The 17,009-nt window shown below is 30.8% G+C and overlaps 1 protein-coding gene across 1 annotated transcript in view; it reads left to right on the plus strand.

Moving 5' to 3' along the window:
* The window catches only part of LOC118191493 (centrosomal protein of 192 kDa-like), a 381,533-nt gene that overhangs the window by 353,263 nt on the left and 11,261 nt on the right, over nt 1-17,009 (plus strand). Inside the window, exons 32-35 of the mRNA XM_085824676.1 lie at nt 437-659; nt 5,874-5,953; nt 14,413-14,613; nt 16,076-16,152. Of these exons, the coding sequence (XP_085680802.1) occupies nt 437-659; nt 5,874-5,953; nt 14,413-14,613; nt 16,076-16,152 (581 nt within the window). The remainder of the gene's footprint in view (nt 1-436; nt 660-5,873; nt 5,954-14,412; nt 14,614-16,075; nt 16,153-17,009) is intronic.

Consider the following 17,009-nt stretch of genomic DNA (forward strand, 5'->3'; position numbering starts at 1 on the left):
AAAAAATGCGTATAATTTAATATTCCGTACAAGGAAGTCATGTGGTGTACACATTAGATTTTTGTGTGTGTGTGTGTGTGTGGTAAATAAAAAGCATTTATTTTCAAAATGGAAGGAAAAACGATTTATTTTATGTATTTTTCATTTGAAACAACATTTGCCCATCTGTTAGATAACAGATTTTATGAAGAAAGAAGGATATTCTTGCAACAGGTGACCTGCCAGGCCATATATAAAATACGATGTAGGCCATCTATTGTTGTAATAACAGGTGGCCAACCCATGTATTTGTCTTTTGTTATAAGTATGAATTATGTTGATAACCCACTTGACAGTATATAAATTGCCACATAATATTTCTCAGTAATCAGCTCTGTGATGTAATTATATTTGAAAATATTGCTTATATATTTGATTTTTCTTCCCACCCTCCCAGACTGTTCCTGTCAAAGTGATAAAAGAGCAGAGAAAACAAAGTTCTGCTAAAATAAGTCAATTGGATTCTGAGGATGAAATTCTAAAAAGTGCTTTCTTAAATGATGAAACAGTTGCCTTAGAAGAAACTCAGCCAATCAATGCAAAATCTGTAGTTGTAGAAAATATCTATAATTTTCCAACACATATTCATCTGGAAGCTACATTACCTAAAATTCCATCTGGTAAGAATAATGAATGTTTATATATATATATATATATATTTCTTATCTAAAACTCCTCATATTGCCATCTTCAGAGTACAGTAAAAGCTCGACTATGCAGAAAGCTCGTGAAATGCCGAATTCCAGGTAATTAAGTGTATAAAAAAATGTAAATCATGGTAGGAAAGCCAAATAAACGGGGGGGGGGGGGGGGGGGATTTCCAATCTAAAAGTATAAAAGATATTTTATTTGTTATCAGCTTGAATATCAGATGCCTGTATTTAAATTCCGTGAAACTTTGAAAGAAAAAAGGGTATTCCATACATAAATGGGCTTCAAATTCATTATATATCAATGTTCACAGAAGTCCTAATGAGACCACTATTTTCAGAACCGTCGGCCAAAATCATGCCAAAACTGTGTTAATAATGAAAATGCTTTTGTGTTTGTGCAATTTTAAATTTAAATGATTGACTTTGTAAACATTATGAAATATGAACTTTTAGACCATCTCTTGCACCTTATAATTACATTTAGTAAATGTTTTTTTTTTTTAAATTAAATAATAGTTTAACTCTCTTATAGGAAAAATTTAATGAGATTTTAAATTTTGTGATCATATTCCAGAGTTGTACATAGACTGAAGATCGAATTTTTGCATTTATATGTAACTAAAAAGGAAATCTTATGTCAGTCTGTAGTGATATCTGCCATGATACTTCTGGCAGCCCAGTAAAATTTAGCCATGGTAAAGTTGTCAGAATTAAAAATCAGAAAATCAAGTGCCGTGCAAGTTGTCCAATAAAGAAATTCCATGTTTTCACCCGACAGACAAAGAGAACAGACATCACCAGCAACTACACCAATGCAGTGCAAGTGTTTGTATAGAAAGTCATGTCCTGTCAAGAGTTGAAAATTTGCTGTAAAAACTGCATGGAGCATGTCCGTTGGGATAGAAGGGAAAAAAAAAAACAAGAATTTTCCACACTTTATCAGTTAAAAGGAGTTTATACTTTTGTTTTAAGAGTTGGTCCTCTTTTCTCTTTTAATTGAAAACTAAACTGATGGTTGGATAGAGGAAAATGTATCTGGGGTAGCATACAGCCATTTTTAGACAGGATAGATTTAGATATTTAACTCTGGCTATTTGTTGGGAAATTATTGATTTAAGCCAATTTAGCATATTTCCCCTGACACAGGCCAAGATCATCTTCTCAATCAGTTACACTATATTTTATTATAGGCATAGACAGCAAGTGTAGATTGTTTATTATGAAATCCATCTTTAATACATTGTGAAAACAGTTCAGCCTGTTCATAGTATTAAGTTTCCTACAGAAACCAGCCTGCAGGTCCGAGAGAATCTTATTGTCCTTCAGATAGAATTTTAGTCTATTATTCACCATTCGTTCCATTAATTTACCACTGTTTGTTAAGTAAATTGGTCTGTTAGCCTTTTTCCACTGTGAGGGATCATAAAATTTCCAAGTAATGTTATAAAAAGTGAGAAGAGTTTGTTTGGCCTTTTTACCCAGTTTAATGAAAAATTCACTCGGCAAATCATCAGGTCCAGGGCATTTACCCATTTTTGTCTGATGCATATCTCTGTAGAGCTCATCAAGAGTAAAATCACTGTTAAAAAGAAGTTCTTCATCATAACCAAGACGTCCAGGCGGTGGCTGATAAGGAAGTCTAGTCCGTTTTTACGGGAAGTCTGCATACTGAGGTATAAAATTTACTAGAGACTAAGGCTTTTTCTCTGTTGAAAATCTTTTTTTTCTCTCTTAATGACTGCCTGTGAACAACGAAGAGTTACATGCGATTTTAAGTCACCAAAAAGTTCAGCTTGCAAACAGTCATCAGGACATTTTTTCTACAGTTCAGAATACTCAGCAGACCAAAAAGGATATAATTTCTCATTTTTTCTCAAGGAATTGAGGCTTGGGCACAAAAACGAATAGCCTCTGTGATAAAGTTACTACTTTTATCTGGGTTAGGAGAATAAGTGAGGAGCTCTGCTATGCAGATTTCATGAAAAGCATTGATCAGCTTACTTTTAAGATTTAAATGATTTGTATTTACCGTGGTTCTCAACCTGTTGTGCCCTATGCAACCTTTTCACCATTGCTAGAAGATCACCCCTCCTTCCATTCCAAAATTCGAACAATTCATATACACATTTATTTAGATTGCATTTAACTTGTTTTTATAAATTAAACAAAAAAAAAGTATAGAAAATGTTGATAAGTAGTAGAATTTGAATAAATGTTTCCTTTTTGTTTAGTTATAAATTAAAGCTAAATACTTAACAGTTAAATAAAGGCCTGGAACACATCTCCTCCCCACCCCCTTTGAGAACCCTTAGTATAGACTTGTATTGAATAGGGGCTATATAAAAGGTTAGATTTTATAATTTTTATAAAACTGATTTTTTAACTTTAAGAATGTCAAATCATAAATCATTTTAAACATCTTTGTAATCGAAAATACATAATTATGACCAACAGTTTAAAAAATAAAGGCCATGTGTGGCTTTTTTATATATGTCATGTAAATTAGCTTTATGTTACAGGCTTATTTTTATTTCATAAACTCTGTGTTTGGCTGGAGGCAGTACAATTTTAATTTTGGACTTAATATGTATGAAAGAGCTTACCAATAGCCAAGTGGTTAAGGTCATTGAATCCTTATAGTTCGACCTAGCTGAGGGTTCAAACCAAGGAGAAGGGGTTGGTTTCTATGGTTTTCCTCCATGTGTAACATGACTACAAGCCAGTTTCTATCACAAAGCTTTCCACGAAGGCATTCTTCCTCTTAGGCAGATAGCCATCTTGGCTTTGCCATATTTGAACAATCTATCCTAAAGCATATGAAAGACTTCTATCTTGAGTCTATATCAAATAATGTAAATACTTGAAAATATATATAATTGAAAGATACATGGGTTACTAGACACAGCAAACTACCATGTAATAAGATTTTATAAAAAAGATAAATTTTCCACCACTTTATTCCCTGATGTGTGTCATTGCATCAGCAGTCTGGCTCTTCTACTTTATTTTCATATTTTGTTCTGTAAAAGGTTTCATTTTATAGTCACAATTGATTAACTTTTAAAGACTGGAATTGTTATTGCTTTTAAAATCACTAGCTGTCTAACTTGTGAAATTCTACCTTTATTTTATATTGATTTTGAACAAAAATCTCATATTTAGAAAGATAAATGGCATAGTCTGGGTTTGAGATATTAAATATTTTGTCTATTAGAACAATTTACTGCTAAAATGGGAACCTGAGCTGTTTGTCTCTTAAAACGCATTGAACACTTATTTTAAATTAAGCTAAATTAGCTCAAATATTTCAATTATTAAAGACTATTTTGAAACCAGACAGGTTTAATATATAGGCATATTCCGTAAGCACCTTCATTCCTATTTGATCGCCTCTATTCCTATATATTTTCATATTTAAGTACTTTTAAAAAAGTCATAATTTTTAAGCTTATGTTAATTAAATGAATTCAATACTTTTCCTGGAATTTGTAAACCCTGAATGTTATGTTTTTTAAATAATGGTGAAGCTTATAAAGCTAATTTTTACATCATGTACATAACCCCATATATATGGCCTTGTTTTTGCAACTGTTGGTCATAATTACAGTCAAAAGTCGTTAATTCGGACACCCATAATCCGGAATGATCTATAATCCGGACCTCAAAGCTAAAAACTTTCTGCGTATGCGCCACGTTGACGCATGCGCATAGACGTTTAAGACTTTTACGACTGCGCATTTGCGTGTGCACAAGTGCAGAATACGTTTTCGCTGCGCGTTTAATGTATAACGGACGGTATAAGCTAAAATTATCTAATTATCTATTTCAGTTAATGTTGATGATTGCGTTGTTCCTTAATCTTCGAATTGGATCCGGCTTATTATTTTTTGCAGACTGTAAGAGCAATTTTATAAAAGTAAGCTTGAACTTTCGATTATGTCAAATAGAATTTCCGATGCTGGAGCTCGCAAAGGATCTACGAAAACGAAAGTATGTTTCGATGTCCATCAAACAAAAAGTGGAATTGCTCCAAGAAATGGATAAAGGCATATCCTTTGTTTATCTAACCGTTCCGAAATCTGTTTATCAATTTCACGCTGCTCTGCGCGGGAGGGAACGTCGCGGCGTGCAATGAACTGGAAGTTGATCTGTCAACACTATCGTTATCTTCAAGGCAGATGTTTTTATTTTATTCGACTTATAATTCCTTATTAAATGTAGTATTTCATCTCTATGTACTTCATCTTTGATATGATTTAAATCAAATTCTTCGTCATTATAAATATCACGAATACAAATCAAAAATATTTCTGGTTGCAATTTTCTAATTTCGGCTATGCATAATGTATGCTTTATGCATGCGCGCGTTGAAAGAAATGTTTAATAAAGTAAACAAATAAATATTAAGTTTTTTTTTTTTTTTTTTTTTTTTTTTGTAAATTTTGATACACTTTAGATCATAATTGCTCATTATTTTATAAATTACGGTTTCATATTTTTAATTTTATAATTTCTGCATGCCATCTTACCAGATTTAAACTGATGATCTATAATCCGGAATCACCGAATTCCTGACGAGTCCGGATTAAAGACTTTTGACTATATATATTTTTAGCTGCACAAGCGTTTTAAATAATTTATGTTTTGGTATTCTTAAGGTTAAAAAAAAAGTTGTAAAAATAACAATTCGATTTGGTAAAAGTCTATACTCATACTAAAAATTAAAATGCAAAACATTTAAATGGGAGTTGTGTTCATGTTTGCTTCTGTAAGTGCCAAAAAAAATAGTTTTTCATACTCTGTGGTTATGCCAATTTGTTTAAATTACTAAAACACCATGGTAATCGTAATGAACTGTTTGATCCCTTTTCGTGCTGCCTAATTTCTTGACTAAATGTATTTATTAACTTTATAGTTACATAAACTAAAAATGTTAACAGGAATGGAATTCGACTGATTTGTGGGGAAGCAAGTAAATATTTTTACAGCAAAGTTATGTTAAAATATTTTTCAAATGCTGTGTCTATTGGCATTTAAAAATAATCTGTACTATTAATTTATAAATAAAATTTGTTGACTTATTTTTATCTTCTTTAAAGTAAATTTAGAAATTTAGTATAACTTTTGTGCTGTTAGAGGGTTTTGTTTGTGCATTTATCTAAAGTTTATTCTATTTTTCAGAAACTCTGTTGATTCTAAAAAATCCTGGAAAATCTTCTGTTAAGTGGAATATTCGGTCAATCTCGATTGTTTTCTCACATGTATGTATATTTAAAGAATACTATATTGTATAATATTTAAATGGCACAGTGCAACAAGTAAGGGATAGAGTTCTTTCAACAATGAATTCTATTGATCCTGCTATTCAGTTCACTTTTGAACTTGAGACTTGCAATTCTCTTCCGTTTCTCGACATTCTGGTCACACGTAATACATCCAACTTCAGTACTACAGTTTACCGTAAACCTTCATCGGTTTGCCTTCCACCACACTTTAAATCATGTCATCCGACTAAACAAAAGTTAGCTTCATTTTATTCCTATGTTTTCCGTGCTCTTCAAGTTTGCTCCTCCAAACTAGCCCTTGATGAAGAACTAAATTATTTAAAAGCAATAGCTATTGACAGGGGCTTTTCACCCAACATTATTAATCAAGCAGTTAAAAAATTCTCATCTCAACACACTAAAAGCCCCACTCTTATTTTAGGAGATTATAAAAATTCTGTTGTCATTCCCTTCTTTCCATCAATTAGCTATAAAGTTGCACATATTTTGCAGAAATTTAACTTTCGGGTTGTTTACTCTCCCATCAATAAAATTCCAACTTCTATACTCAAGGACCCCATTCCGGATATGAATTCCTGGGGTATTTATAGGATTCCTTGCCAGTGCGGTTTAATTTACATTGGCCAAACTAAGAGAGCCTTAAAATTTCGCGTCAAAGAACATGAGGCATATGTTAGAAAAAAGGAAACACAGAAGTCTTCTGTTGCTCAACATTGTTGGTCCGAAAATCACACTTTCAATTTTTCTGCTGCCAAAATTATTCAAAAAACATCTTCCATTGGAGAACTGGATTTTCTAGAGGCATTTCACATTCATAAAAATCTTTCTGTTCTAGTTAACGATCCTAATTCCAATCCAAATTTGCCTTCGGCTTTTAGAGAAATTATGTTTTAGTTCTGGTTTCGCCAACAGATGGCGCCACTTGCTTATTCTTGTCCAGGCTTTCTTATCTTATCTAAACATCATTTCCTATCTTTTTCATTTGCGGTTTTGCAGCTGAAGATGATGGTTCGGTAAAACCATCGAAACTAGTCCTGTGAAAATTTTGTGAATTAACGCTGATTTTTGTTGTTTGACTTCTGAATAAGTAAGGGATGTTTAAAAAATTAAGTCGCTGATTTTCCTATACTGCCAACATAGCAGAAAACTAATTTATCAGGCTATTAGTGTATTTGTCTTCTGTAATAGTTTTGGCAACAAGGTGAATTTCCTGTATTACTGCACTGACAAGAAATAAATGCTTACCACATGTGCGAAAGACAATTACAGATCTGCACATGTGAAAGAAACAAACAGTTAATGATCTAACTGGCTTTTCATAATAGAATAGAGTCAATATAATGGTTTTTCATCCTAAAATACTCATTATGCTTATTATTTTTAATCTCCATCAGTGGAAAAAGAAGTTATATTTGATGTTCGAAGCATTATTAGCTGCAATTTCTGAAATGGTAAAATGTATATTTTATAATATGTTTATGTATGGTTTTTTTGGTAAATTGTTACTGAAATTGTATTAAATGAAATAAAAAATAGAATTTTACAATATGTTTAATACTAAACAGAATTTTGTGGCATGTTTGTAAATGTTATTTTAAATAAATTACTTACATAACCGCATTAAGTATGATAATTAATGTACATAGTAAAAGTTCTGTTGAATTATGTTATTACTTTAAGTAAATTGCTAACAAAATTGTTTAAATAGAATAATTTACACAAATGTCTATTAAATTTCTTTTATATGTGTGTGTTAAAAAACCGGTGTAATATAGATTCTGAATGATTTGCTGATTTATCAATTACCACAGTTAAATATTTACAACATTCCACAACAAATCGCACTTTTTTTAAGCCCGAATTGCGCCAAATACCATTCACTTTCTTGCCAAGGCCATTACAGAGGGCCAGTATTTCTAGTTTATATGATAATTTTTCAGTTATATAAATACTTCAATTTTGCAAGATTAATGGTCTTTTCCTCGCTTAATTGAGTTTAGAACAGTGCTTAATTTTAAGAACCTATTAATTTAATTGAATATAAATATGTAGGTAGTTCTGCAGTATTTATTAATCAAGCAAAAGCAGTTTTGTACCACATATGGGCCTACTGATTTTGTGCACTCTGTTAATCATTCCTTACCAGTAAAAAGTTCTCCTTTTACTGAAAACAAATTTTAAAACATAATATTTTATTCACTGCCTTTCTAGTCAAGGAATTTGGTCATCTCAGTTTTCTTTTGCAGCTAATGATACATTTTTGACTGGGTTCATATCTAGACAGACTGTTTCTTGGGTACTGCAAAGACTTTGCATTATTTTTAGCTAGAGAAGTTTAAAACATTTTTCACTTTGTGGCTTGATGCACTATTGTTAAGCTTACCAGACATCCCAATTTCACAACTGAGTCCTTGCATACCAACCAGTTTATCATTTCGTCCCAGTTAATTGATAAAATTTTAACAGTTGGGAATGTACAAGAAGCAAAAATAGTGTAGCCTGGTTAAAACAGCAATTTGACAATTAAAACATATCTTTTGTTATATTTACTGTTGCCAATCTAAATATTTTGTGTATGGATTGAAGCACTTTTACTGTTGTCTTGATGTTTCCCCCAAAATGAAGACATTTCTTTCTTACATTGATCTGTGGGAAAACACTTTTTTTTTTTTTTTTTTTTTTTTTTTTTTTTTTTTTTTTTTTCGGGAGGGAAGATCAGTGAATTAAGAAATTATGAAAAAATATATATGTAATTTTTCATACTTAGCATTTAAAGGAAATAAAAGTCGCCCATAGTAGTTAGGAGAGCCTACTACTGTACTGAAGAACTGGGATTCGAATTCCGTACAAGATATGGATGTTTGTAAATGTATAGTGTCACTGCGGCATGGCGGCACTCTAAATATGTGGCGAGCCGAAAGTCCTCTCGTGTGGATTGGTAGAAGACCCCGGATCCCCCCCTTACCGGGTGCTCTCCCTCAAAATTGGGGGTGGAAAATAGGAGTCCAACCTTTCTTTGAAGTAAGCTCTGGCAACCATTATTCAATGTAATATGGACAAGACAACAACAACAACAAAGGAAATAAAATACATTATCAACATGCCAGGAACATTGGCACTAGTCAAGAAAGTATTCCCACTAATGAATATCATATGGTCTGAAGGCCCACCAACGGCCAAACGGTAAAGTCGCTGAACACTGGTAGTTCGGTCTGAGGTTCGAATCCCACGAACGGGCTGGCTGCATGGGTGTTTTCATGGTTTTCCCCATGTGTAACGTGTATACGAGCCAGTTTCCCTTAGAAAGTCCTCCACGAAGGCATCCCTCCTCTTAGGCAGATAGCCCTAGTGTGCGTTGCCATAATTAAATACACACCATATGGTCTGAAGTAAGAAGTGAAATGGCTGAATCAACCATAAAAAGTTTACAAAGCTGTAAAATTAACAGTGAATTATATTGATGCCATTAAAAATAGCAAAGAATATTTAAAGTTCATACTAGTGATAAATACTAATAAGGGTTCCTGCAATTTTTAAAAGTCCTTAATTTGGGCCAATATTGGCAAAAGGGCCTTAATTTTACTTACCTGACATTTCGATTTGTTTTTTACTACTGCCATTTTAAGTGTGAATTAGTATTTTTGAATGAATATGTTTTGGCGATTCATTGACATGTATATGTTAGCAGCAGTGTATGAAACGTCGGTATTCTGTAGAATACCTAGGCATTTTAAGGCAAAGTATGAAGCATGATAATTATTACAGACTTTATTTAGGCAAAGTATGGAAAAAAGTCATCATAAGGCTGTTATTTAAAAGATGTTCATTCCTGAGAAACAACAATGTTATTTTGAAAAATTATGAAAAATAGCCATTAAAAAACTTTTATTCTAAATCCAAAAATAAATAAATAAATAAAAGAATTTGTGAGATGATCTTGGTATACAGTAATAAATTTACATTCTGTATCTGACTGGAAATCAATAAGGTCTGCCCGACAATGAGAATTAAATTTTAAAAAATCGGTTTCACAATAATGCTCTTTTTAATACCTTGTTTTTTCTGGCAGAGCTCGTAAAGGTGAATGTACAGTTCAATATCATTCCGTGTAACATTTTTGTATTTAGTTTCCTTCAGCATTCTGTCACGTCCTCCATGTCCTAACAGCCAAATAAATTTCATGAAATAACTGATGCCTTCTTTAATAGGATAAACGAATTTACTTTTATTTTCCACAAGCGTCACATAGCGATTCAGCAACTAATAGTCCTGTGGTTCCTTCTTAGTAGTCATTTTGGCCTTTTTATATTGTTTATTAACTTCCGGTAAGTGGTTTCAGTTATTCAAAAAGAATCACAGATGTATTTCTTACTTTGCCGGTTTGTCATTTGGCAATGTGTGAAATGCTTAATCATTTCATATATTGTCGGGCAGTTTTTGGCATTCTATAAAATGTTGGATTTCATACTTTGCCAGTAACATTTGCATTTAATGGGTTACTGTTTGAATTCATTCCTGCTTTTACTATAAACAATGAGATACTCTCAAGTTTCTGGGCATGTGGCTATAATGTTAACAAAACATAAACATTTCAAAATTATTTCTTTTTTTCAGTTGAAGATTTCGTAATATATTACACCAAAAACAGCTTTTCTGTTTTGGGGATATGAATTCTTTTGTTATATGATGCTAAATGTAACAACTTATCCATCAACATTTTGGCAATTTTAAAATCAGTTTACCATATTTGCCGCTGTATAAGATGCATATCCTTTTTTATGCACATTTTTGAAGGATAAAACTTTTATTAGTGTTCATTATAATGAATTTACAGTATTTTAAATATAAAGTAATACAAATAATAAGTAATACTTTCTGCAAATACCCAATCTATCTGGGAAAGAACACCTTTTAATCTCCTTCATCAAAACCCAGACACTCATCTCCAGAGCTAAATGAAGAGTCATTTGAAACATCTCCTAAATCATCAGAGTCCTCATACAACAAATTGTCCTCTGTACCAACCAGTGCATTATTAATGCCCCACTTCTTAATGATTTAACCACTGTCTCTGCTTTCACAGCATCATGAAGCTTTGACCCATTCACAAACAACGTATCGACGCAATAAGTATCGACATATAAGACGCAGTTATCGATGTTAAGACACACCTCATTTTTCAGACCTATTTTCAAAGGAAAAAAGTCATATACACCGGCAAATACGGTACATTCAAAATTTTTTATTCAGAGATATGCACATTTTTCGACATTGTATTTGCAGACATCATAACATTAATAAATATCATAAAAATAATGTATTAAAATTATACTTTAGAGAAATAACATTAAAATAATGCATTCTTATTTTCCATTCATATTTTAAGGTGAGATTATTTTTTATTTTTTCAACTTAGAAATATTTTAATTCTGAAAAAGGAACAAGGTAATAAAATACTGTAAATCATAGTAATAAATACTATAAAGTTTCTGAAGCAGGTCTTAGCAAAAGCAAAATGACCTCTGTAATTATTCTTAAATTAATTTCATGTGTCTAATATTTTTTTTCAAGTTAAGATTTTTTATTATTATTATTATTATTTCAGAGTATTGAAATGTGTATCAGTTTTCTCTCTAAAATTTACTTTATACTTTTCTTTTCTAATTTGCCCCTTTACCCCTGCACAGAACAAAACTTGTCTTTTTGCTTGCCGCGATTTCCGCGGGCACATGTTTTTCTTCCTTTATTGAGGAGCGCATCCCGTTTTTTCCCCGCTTAAGCATTGAAATAAATTATAGTATTAGGCGTTTAGTTTACATTTTGGCCAACAGATATCGTTAGTTGTCCACTAAATTGTGGCATTTGAAGGCATGTGGTATTAAACTTCACTTTTTGCCGCTTTTTTCTTACAGAAATGGCTGCTAGAAAACGTTCAGCGATTATCTTGATTATTTAATTAAATTATTGAATTAATAATTAGATTGATTATTAATTAGATTTATTGAATCTGGTGCAAAAACTGTGAAGTTGGACTTTGCCTTTCCTAAACCCTGTTTTGAACTCTATCAGACTAAACGGCATTTCTAAGGTATTTTCCCCTCCGCTTTATATTTTCTTAAATTTTATACATTTTACTTTTTTATATTGTGCAATAAATAGAAATTAACTGTAATTTGACTGAAATTTATTTATTTATTTATTTTTTGTGATAACATCTAGAATTAGTTTTTCTGGCAACTTAGTTTCTCATGATAAAAATCTATGTACAAAATATTTTCTAGAAAGTAAAAATACATTTTTCAATTCTCCAATATATATAGATTCAAAATATGCAAAAAGAAAAAAAGGTACGCAATTTTTGAAGTGGCTTTGTCCACAAATTGAGCAGTCAGAGGGTTAACATGTCTATTAAGGTATCTGACCACGTTCGGAGCATTCAAAGAAACAGTATAAATGTACTATAAACACATTTTCTCATTTGTTATCTACAGAGATTAATTATGGAATATCAAAATTTAATATATACTATTATTATCTTGCAAAAAATATTAAATTTATGTGAAATCTTAAAACAATTTGAAACATTCTATATGAAAAAATATTAAAGTTATATTAAAAGAAGTCATACAGTAATAAATTACGTGCTTTTATCTAGGGAATGACTTATAATTTTAAGGATATCTTAAATAATAAAAAAAATTCAAAATTTTAAAATTTTTTAATGAGATTTTCGATAAATTCACGATGCCATTATTTAAATAACAGGCCACAATTTCAAAAATATTTAACTTATAAATATTCTGGTACGTAGATAACTATATATAAATTAAGCATGCAAAGTTTCATAAAAATATAGTTCTAATAATTTGATTTATCTTGGACCAAGTGAGGAAGTTTTTAGAAAAAATAGATTTTTGAGAAAAATGTATTTAAAGTTTAAAATGCTTTGTGTGTGTTGTTTAAAATGCTAAATATTTTAGCTTTGTTGTTTAAAATGCTAAAGGTTTAAAATATCTGGGTGAAGATTTAATAATAAAAAAATATTTATTAAATCTTCACCCAGATACCTTAATCAGCCTATTTGTTTTTTGTGGCAATTTGAGTGACATTTTGATTTACTTACTCGCTCCTTGTCGAGCTTACTAAATATTTCGTCTGCATATTCACCATGTTGCATTACTTATACAACTTAAAATATCTAGTAAGCCTAAAAACTCTGTTAAAATGTATAACAGCCATATATGCCCCCAATTTAAAAGTTTGTAATTCCACAATGGCATCCATCGGTATAAATTTCTAAAAAATGTCATTAAAATTTTGTTTGTATTTTGTGTCTTTCTTTATAAGTACTTTTATAAGAGCTTCTGCTCATGTAGTTTTATATGTACACTCTGAAGAATATTAATTACATTCCTTGGCCAGTCCTTTGGATTTGTTTGTGTATACTCTTCCAACTGATACAGCTCGCTATTTACAAAAAAATGTCTGGTCCATCTGGGCACTCACCATGTATAGGTAGTTTTGCACTAGAGAAAGTGTAAAAAAAAACTACAGCACTTTCCATTCATTGTTCCTGATTCTAACTCCATTTTGAAGTTTGTTAATAAAGACATCCTTTAGTGAGCGACGTTGACGCCCTCCATTAAGATATTTTTGTTTTCCCTTCAATTTTCTAACTCTGGAATGTGGCTTCTGAGTATGCCTTATGCGTTCATATTTGGTGACACTACTTAAATATAAATATCATTTACGTCACAAATCACTTTCAAAAATATCTCCTGCCAATGGGAAACATTTTAGTTTTAGTTTACTCGATGGGAATTGCTGTATTAACATTATTCTTAGTTTCCATGCTAGCGAGGACGTACATTTTCAACGGGTAATTAATAAAAATATTGCATTTAATTGGAAATAATTTCATGTTGCTGCATAGATTACAGATAAGATTCTTTTAATTTGCTCTCTTAATACTTTCTGCTAGTATAACATCATAATTTCATGCAATTTATAAATTATTGATTTTATGTATACTTAGTATAAGAAACATGATTGCATTATAACTGACTGAATTTTGAGATATTAATTTATTAAGATGATGGCATTTTGTCTTATATGAATAAAAATTTCTTATAAACTAAGTTGGTGTTATATTTTTATTCATATTGGCATTTTTTAATGAACCAAAGTTAAGACTTTCATATTAGTAATGGAGCAGATAAATTGCTAAGCAAAATAAACTATTGTCCCAAATATATTATTTAATGTTATGGTTATTTTCTGACTGTTTTATAAGTCCTTCAATGTGTTTAAGTACCTCTAAGGGAAATATTTTGCTGCTGTATATTCATTATTTTTTCTAAAGAGTTTAATTACTGTTTAAAAGATATTATTTCCTTTAACAATTTTAAAATCATGGTCATTTTTATTAATTTCAGGTACTGGAAGATTCTTTCGAAAATACTGACCCCGTTATACAGCTAACTCCATTATGTGGTGTTTTGGATTCTATGAAAACAAAAACAGTTGTTATAAAATTTTTACCTCCAGCTGTTGGTGATTTCTCTCAGCATTTTGAAATCAGTCTGAATTTTGAAAATGGTATTAAGAAAAGTTCTGCTTTTAAAATTGAAGGAGGGGTAAGTTTCATAGTTTGATGAAATAAAAAATATTATATAAATAATAAATTCCATAAAAAAAGTGGTAAAATATTTTGCTCATTTTTAATAATTCAAAATACTTAATGCTGGATTTGTATATATATTTGACAGTGAGCAGTAGTAATATAATTGTTTTTAATGTATACAGTACAAAGTCTTTTATCCGGACGTCCATAATCCGGAATGATCTATAATCTGGACCTCAAAGTTACAGACTTTCTGAGCGTTTACGCATGTGCATTTAATGTATATAACGGACGGTATAAGCTAGGCTAAAATTATCTATTTCAGTTAATGTTGCAGATTACGTTGTTCCATAATCTTCTAATTGGATCCAGCTTATTATTTTTTGCAGGCTGTTAGAGCAATTTTATAAAAAGTAAGCTTGAACTTTCGATTATGTCAAAAAAATGTTTCTGATTCTGGAGCTGCCAAAGGGTGTACAAAGCAAAAGCATGTTTCGATGTCCATGAAACAAAAAGTGGAATTGCTGCAAAAAATGGATAAAGGCATGAAGAAAGTGACAGAGAGGTTAGTGAAAACGAAAAAATTTCGGTTGACAAGTTAGTCAGTATTCTTGGCACAGCAATTACAGGACTTGAACAGCAGAACTTTGTAACTGAACAAGAAATTATGTCTGTTTATAGAATTAAAGACAAAGTATTAGCACATAAAACGAAGCTACTTAAACAACTTACAATGAAAGAAATGTTTAATAACGTAAATTTTTTGGTACCCTTTATTTCATAAATTACGGTTTCATATTTTTAATTTTATAATTTCTGCATGCCATCTTACCAGACTTAAATTGATGATCTATAATCCAGAAAAACCCCTAATCTGGAATCGCCGAAATTCCGACGAGTCCGGATTAAAGACTTTGTATTGTATATGCATTGGGAAAATTTGACTGCTTAATCATTTCAGTACTTGTAATTCCTCTGGTTGACTTCTTCAGTTGTTAGATGAGACTAACATTGTCAAAGAACTGATAAATATTTAGGTGGCATGAAATTAAATGTGGCTAGTATCACCAATTATCTTTTGGTAAAAGCAACAGTTATAACTCGTAATAAAGTAAATTTCTCCTCTAAAGAAATGAGATTTTTAAAACTTAACTGTATTTAACGTGATTCAAATTTTTACTGTTTTAGTTTATGATTCAACATGCATGATTTTTAACTTTTGGGGAAAATACTCAAATAATGAAACGCTCAACATCCTTAACCAAGCTTGGAAAAGGATTTTAATTTTATGTCACATTTGGCATGGGGAAAAGCCATTAAAAAAAGTTTTGCTTTGGGGTTGCTGCTTCGGTGCATTCTGTAAATAAAATATGTAGGATTATGCGACAAAAGTCCAACATATAAGAAAAGGCTTTTGATGTTATAAGGATTATCAGCTTTTTCTCTTTAATCAACACTGCTCTATTCTATTTTAGGCTAAAGCTGTCTTCTCAGAGTTAAAAGTTGCAGCTAGTCATGGAGAAAAAAGATCATCTTTGCCTCTGAAAGAAAGGTTAGTATTTTGTTATACTGAATATCACTTAAAATATGCTGTGAGTATTTTTAAGTCATTAAAAAGCTATTTGTAATGATTCATTTATGTGCAATATTTAGTTAAATTATAGACAGTGATTTTTGTTACAATATTAGCCCAAAAGGAATGTTAGTCTCAAAACGGCATTTTGCTGAAAATACTTAAATGTGTTTTATCACTTTTCACATTGTTGCCACCAAATCTTATCGCCCTGTATTATATTTGAAGAAATTAAATAATAAAGAATCTGCATGAATGTATGTATATTTCTTGAAATGTGAAAAAACAACAGTAGTCAAATACCTAAAGTAATCAAATTCTGAATAACATAGTCCTCCACCCAAACATGAGCATGTAGAAGTCCGAATTTGTTTTATTGTCTGTTTCATATTTTGTAAAACTTGAGTGATTTTTTTTTTTTTATTATTATTAACAAAGTCAATGATTTCAAAGTGGCCAGTTGCAATACTGTACAAAATAAAACATTTTTATCTCCAGCGCACAAGGTTGTTGGAAATTCTAAAGAATGCTGTTTTTAAATATTTTGCTATTTTGTCATTGAATCAATTTTATGCAGTGTGAGCACCAATAATGGAATATCTAATAGACAAAGTAAACGTTTAATAAAAAGAAAAAAAAAGTTTTGTTAAGCCATCTTAGTAAGAAAATAATAAGTAATCTGTTTTAGAAATATGCCCATAAAACTGCATCTTAAAAAACTGAATTATTCTATTTATTTTAAATTAGAATACATCATTTATAACTGTGTGAAATAATTAATTATTAAATTGTTGACAAACTTTATATGCATTATAAACATTAGTAGCTATTCAAAA

Source organism: Stegodyphus dumicola, chromosome 10 (genome assembly GCF_044657685.1).
Source record: "Stegodyphus dumicola isolate Sdum_Otavi_A_Nest chromosome 10, ASM4465768v1".
NCBI lineage: Eukaryota > Metazoa > Arthropoda > Arachnida > Araneae > Eresidae > Stegodyphus > Stegodyphus dumicola.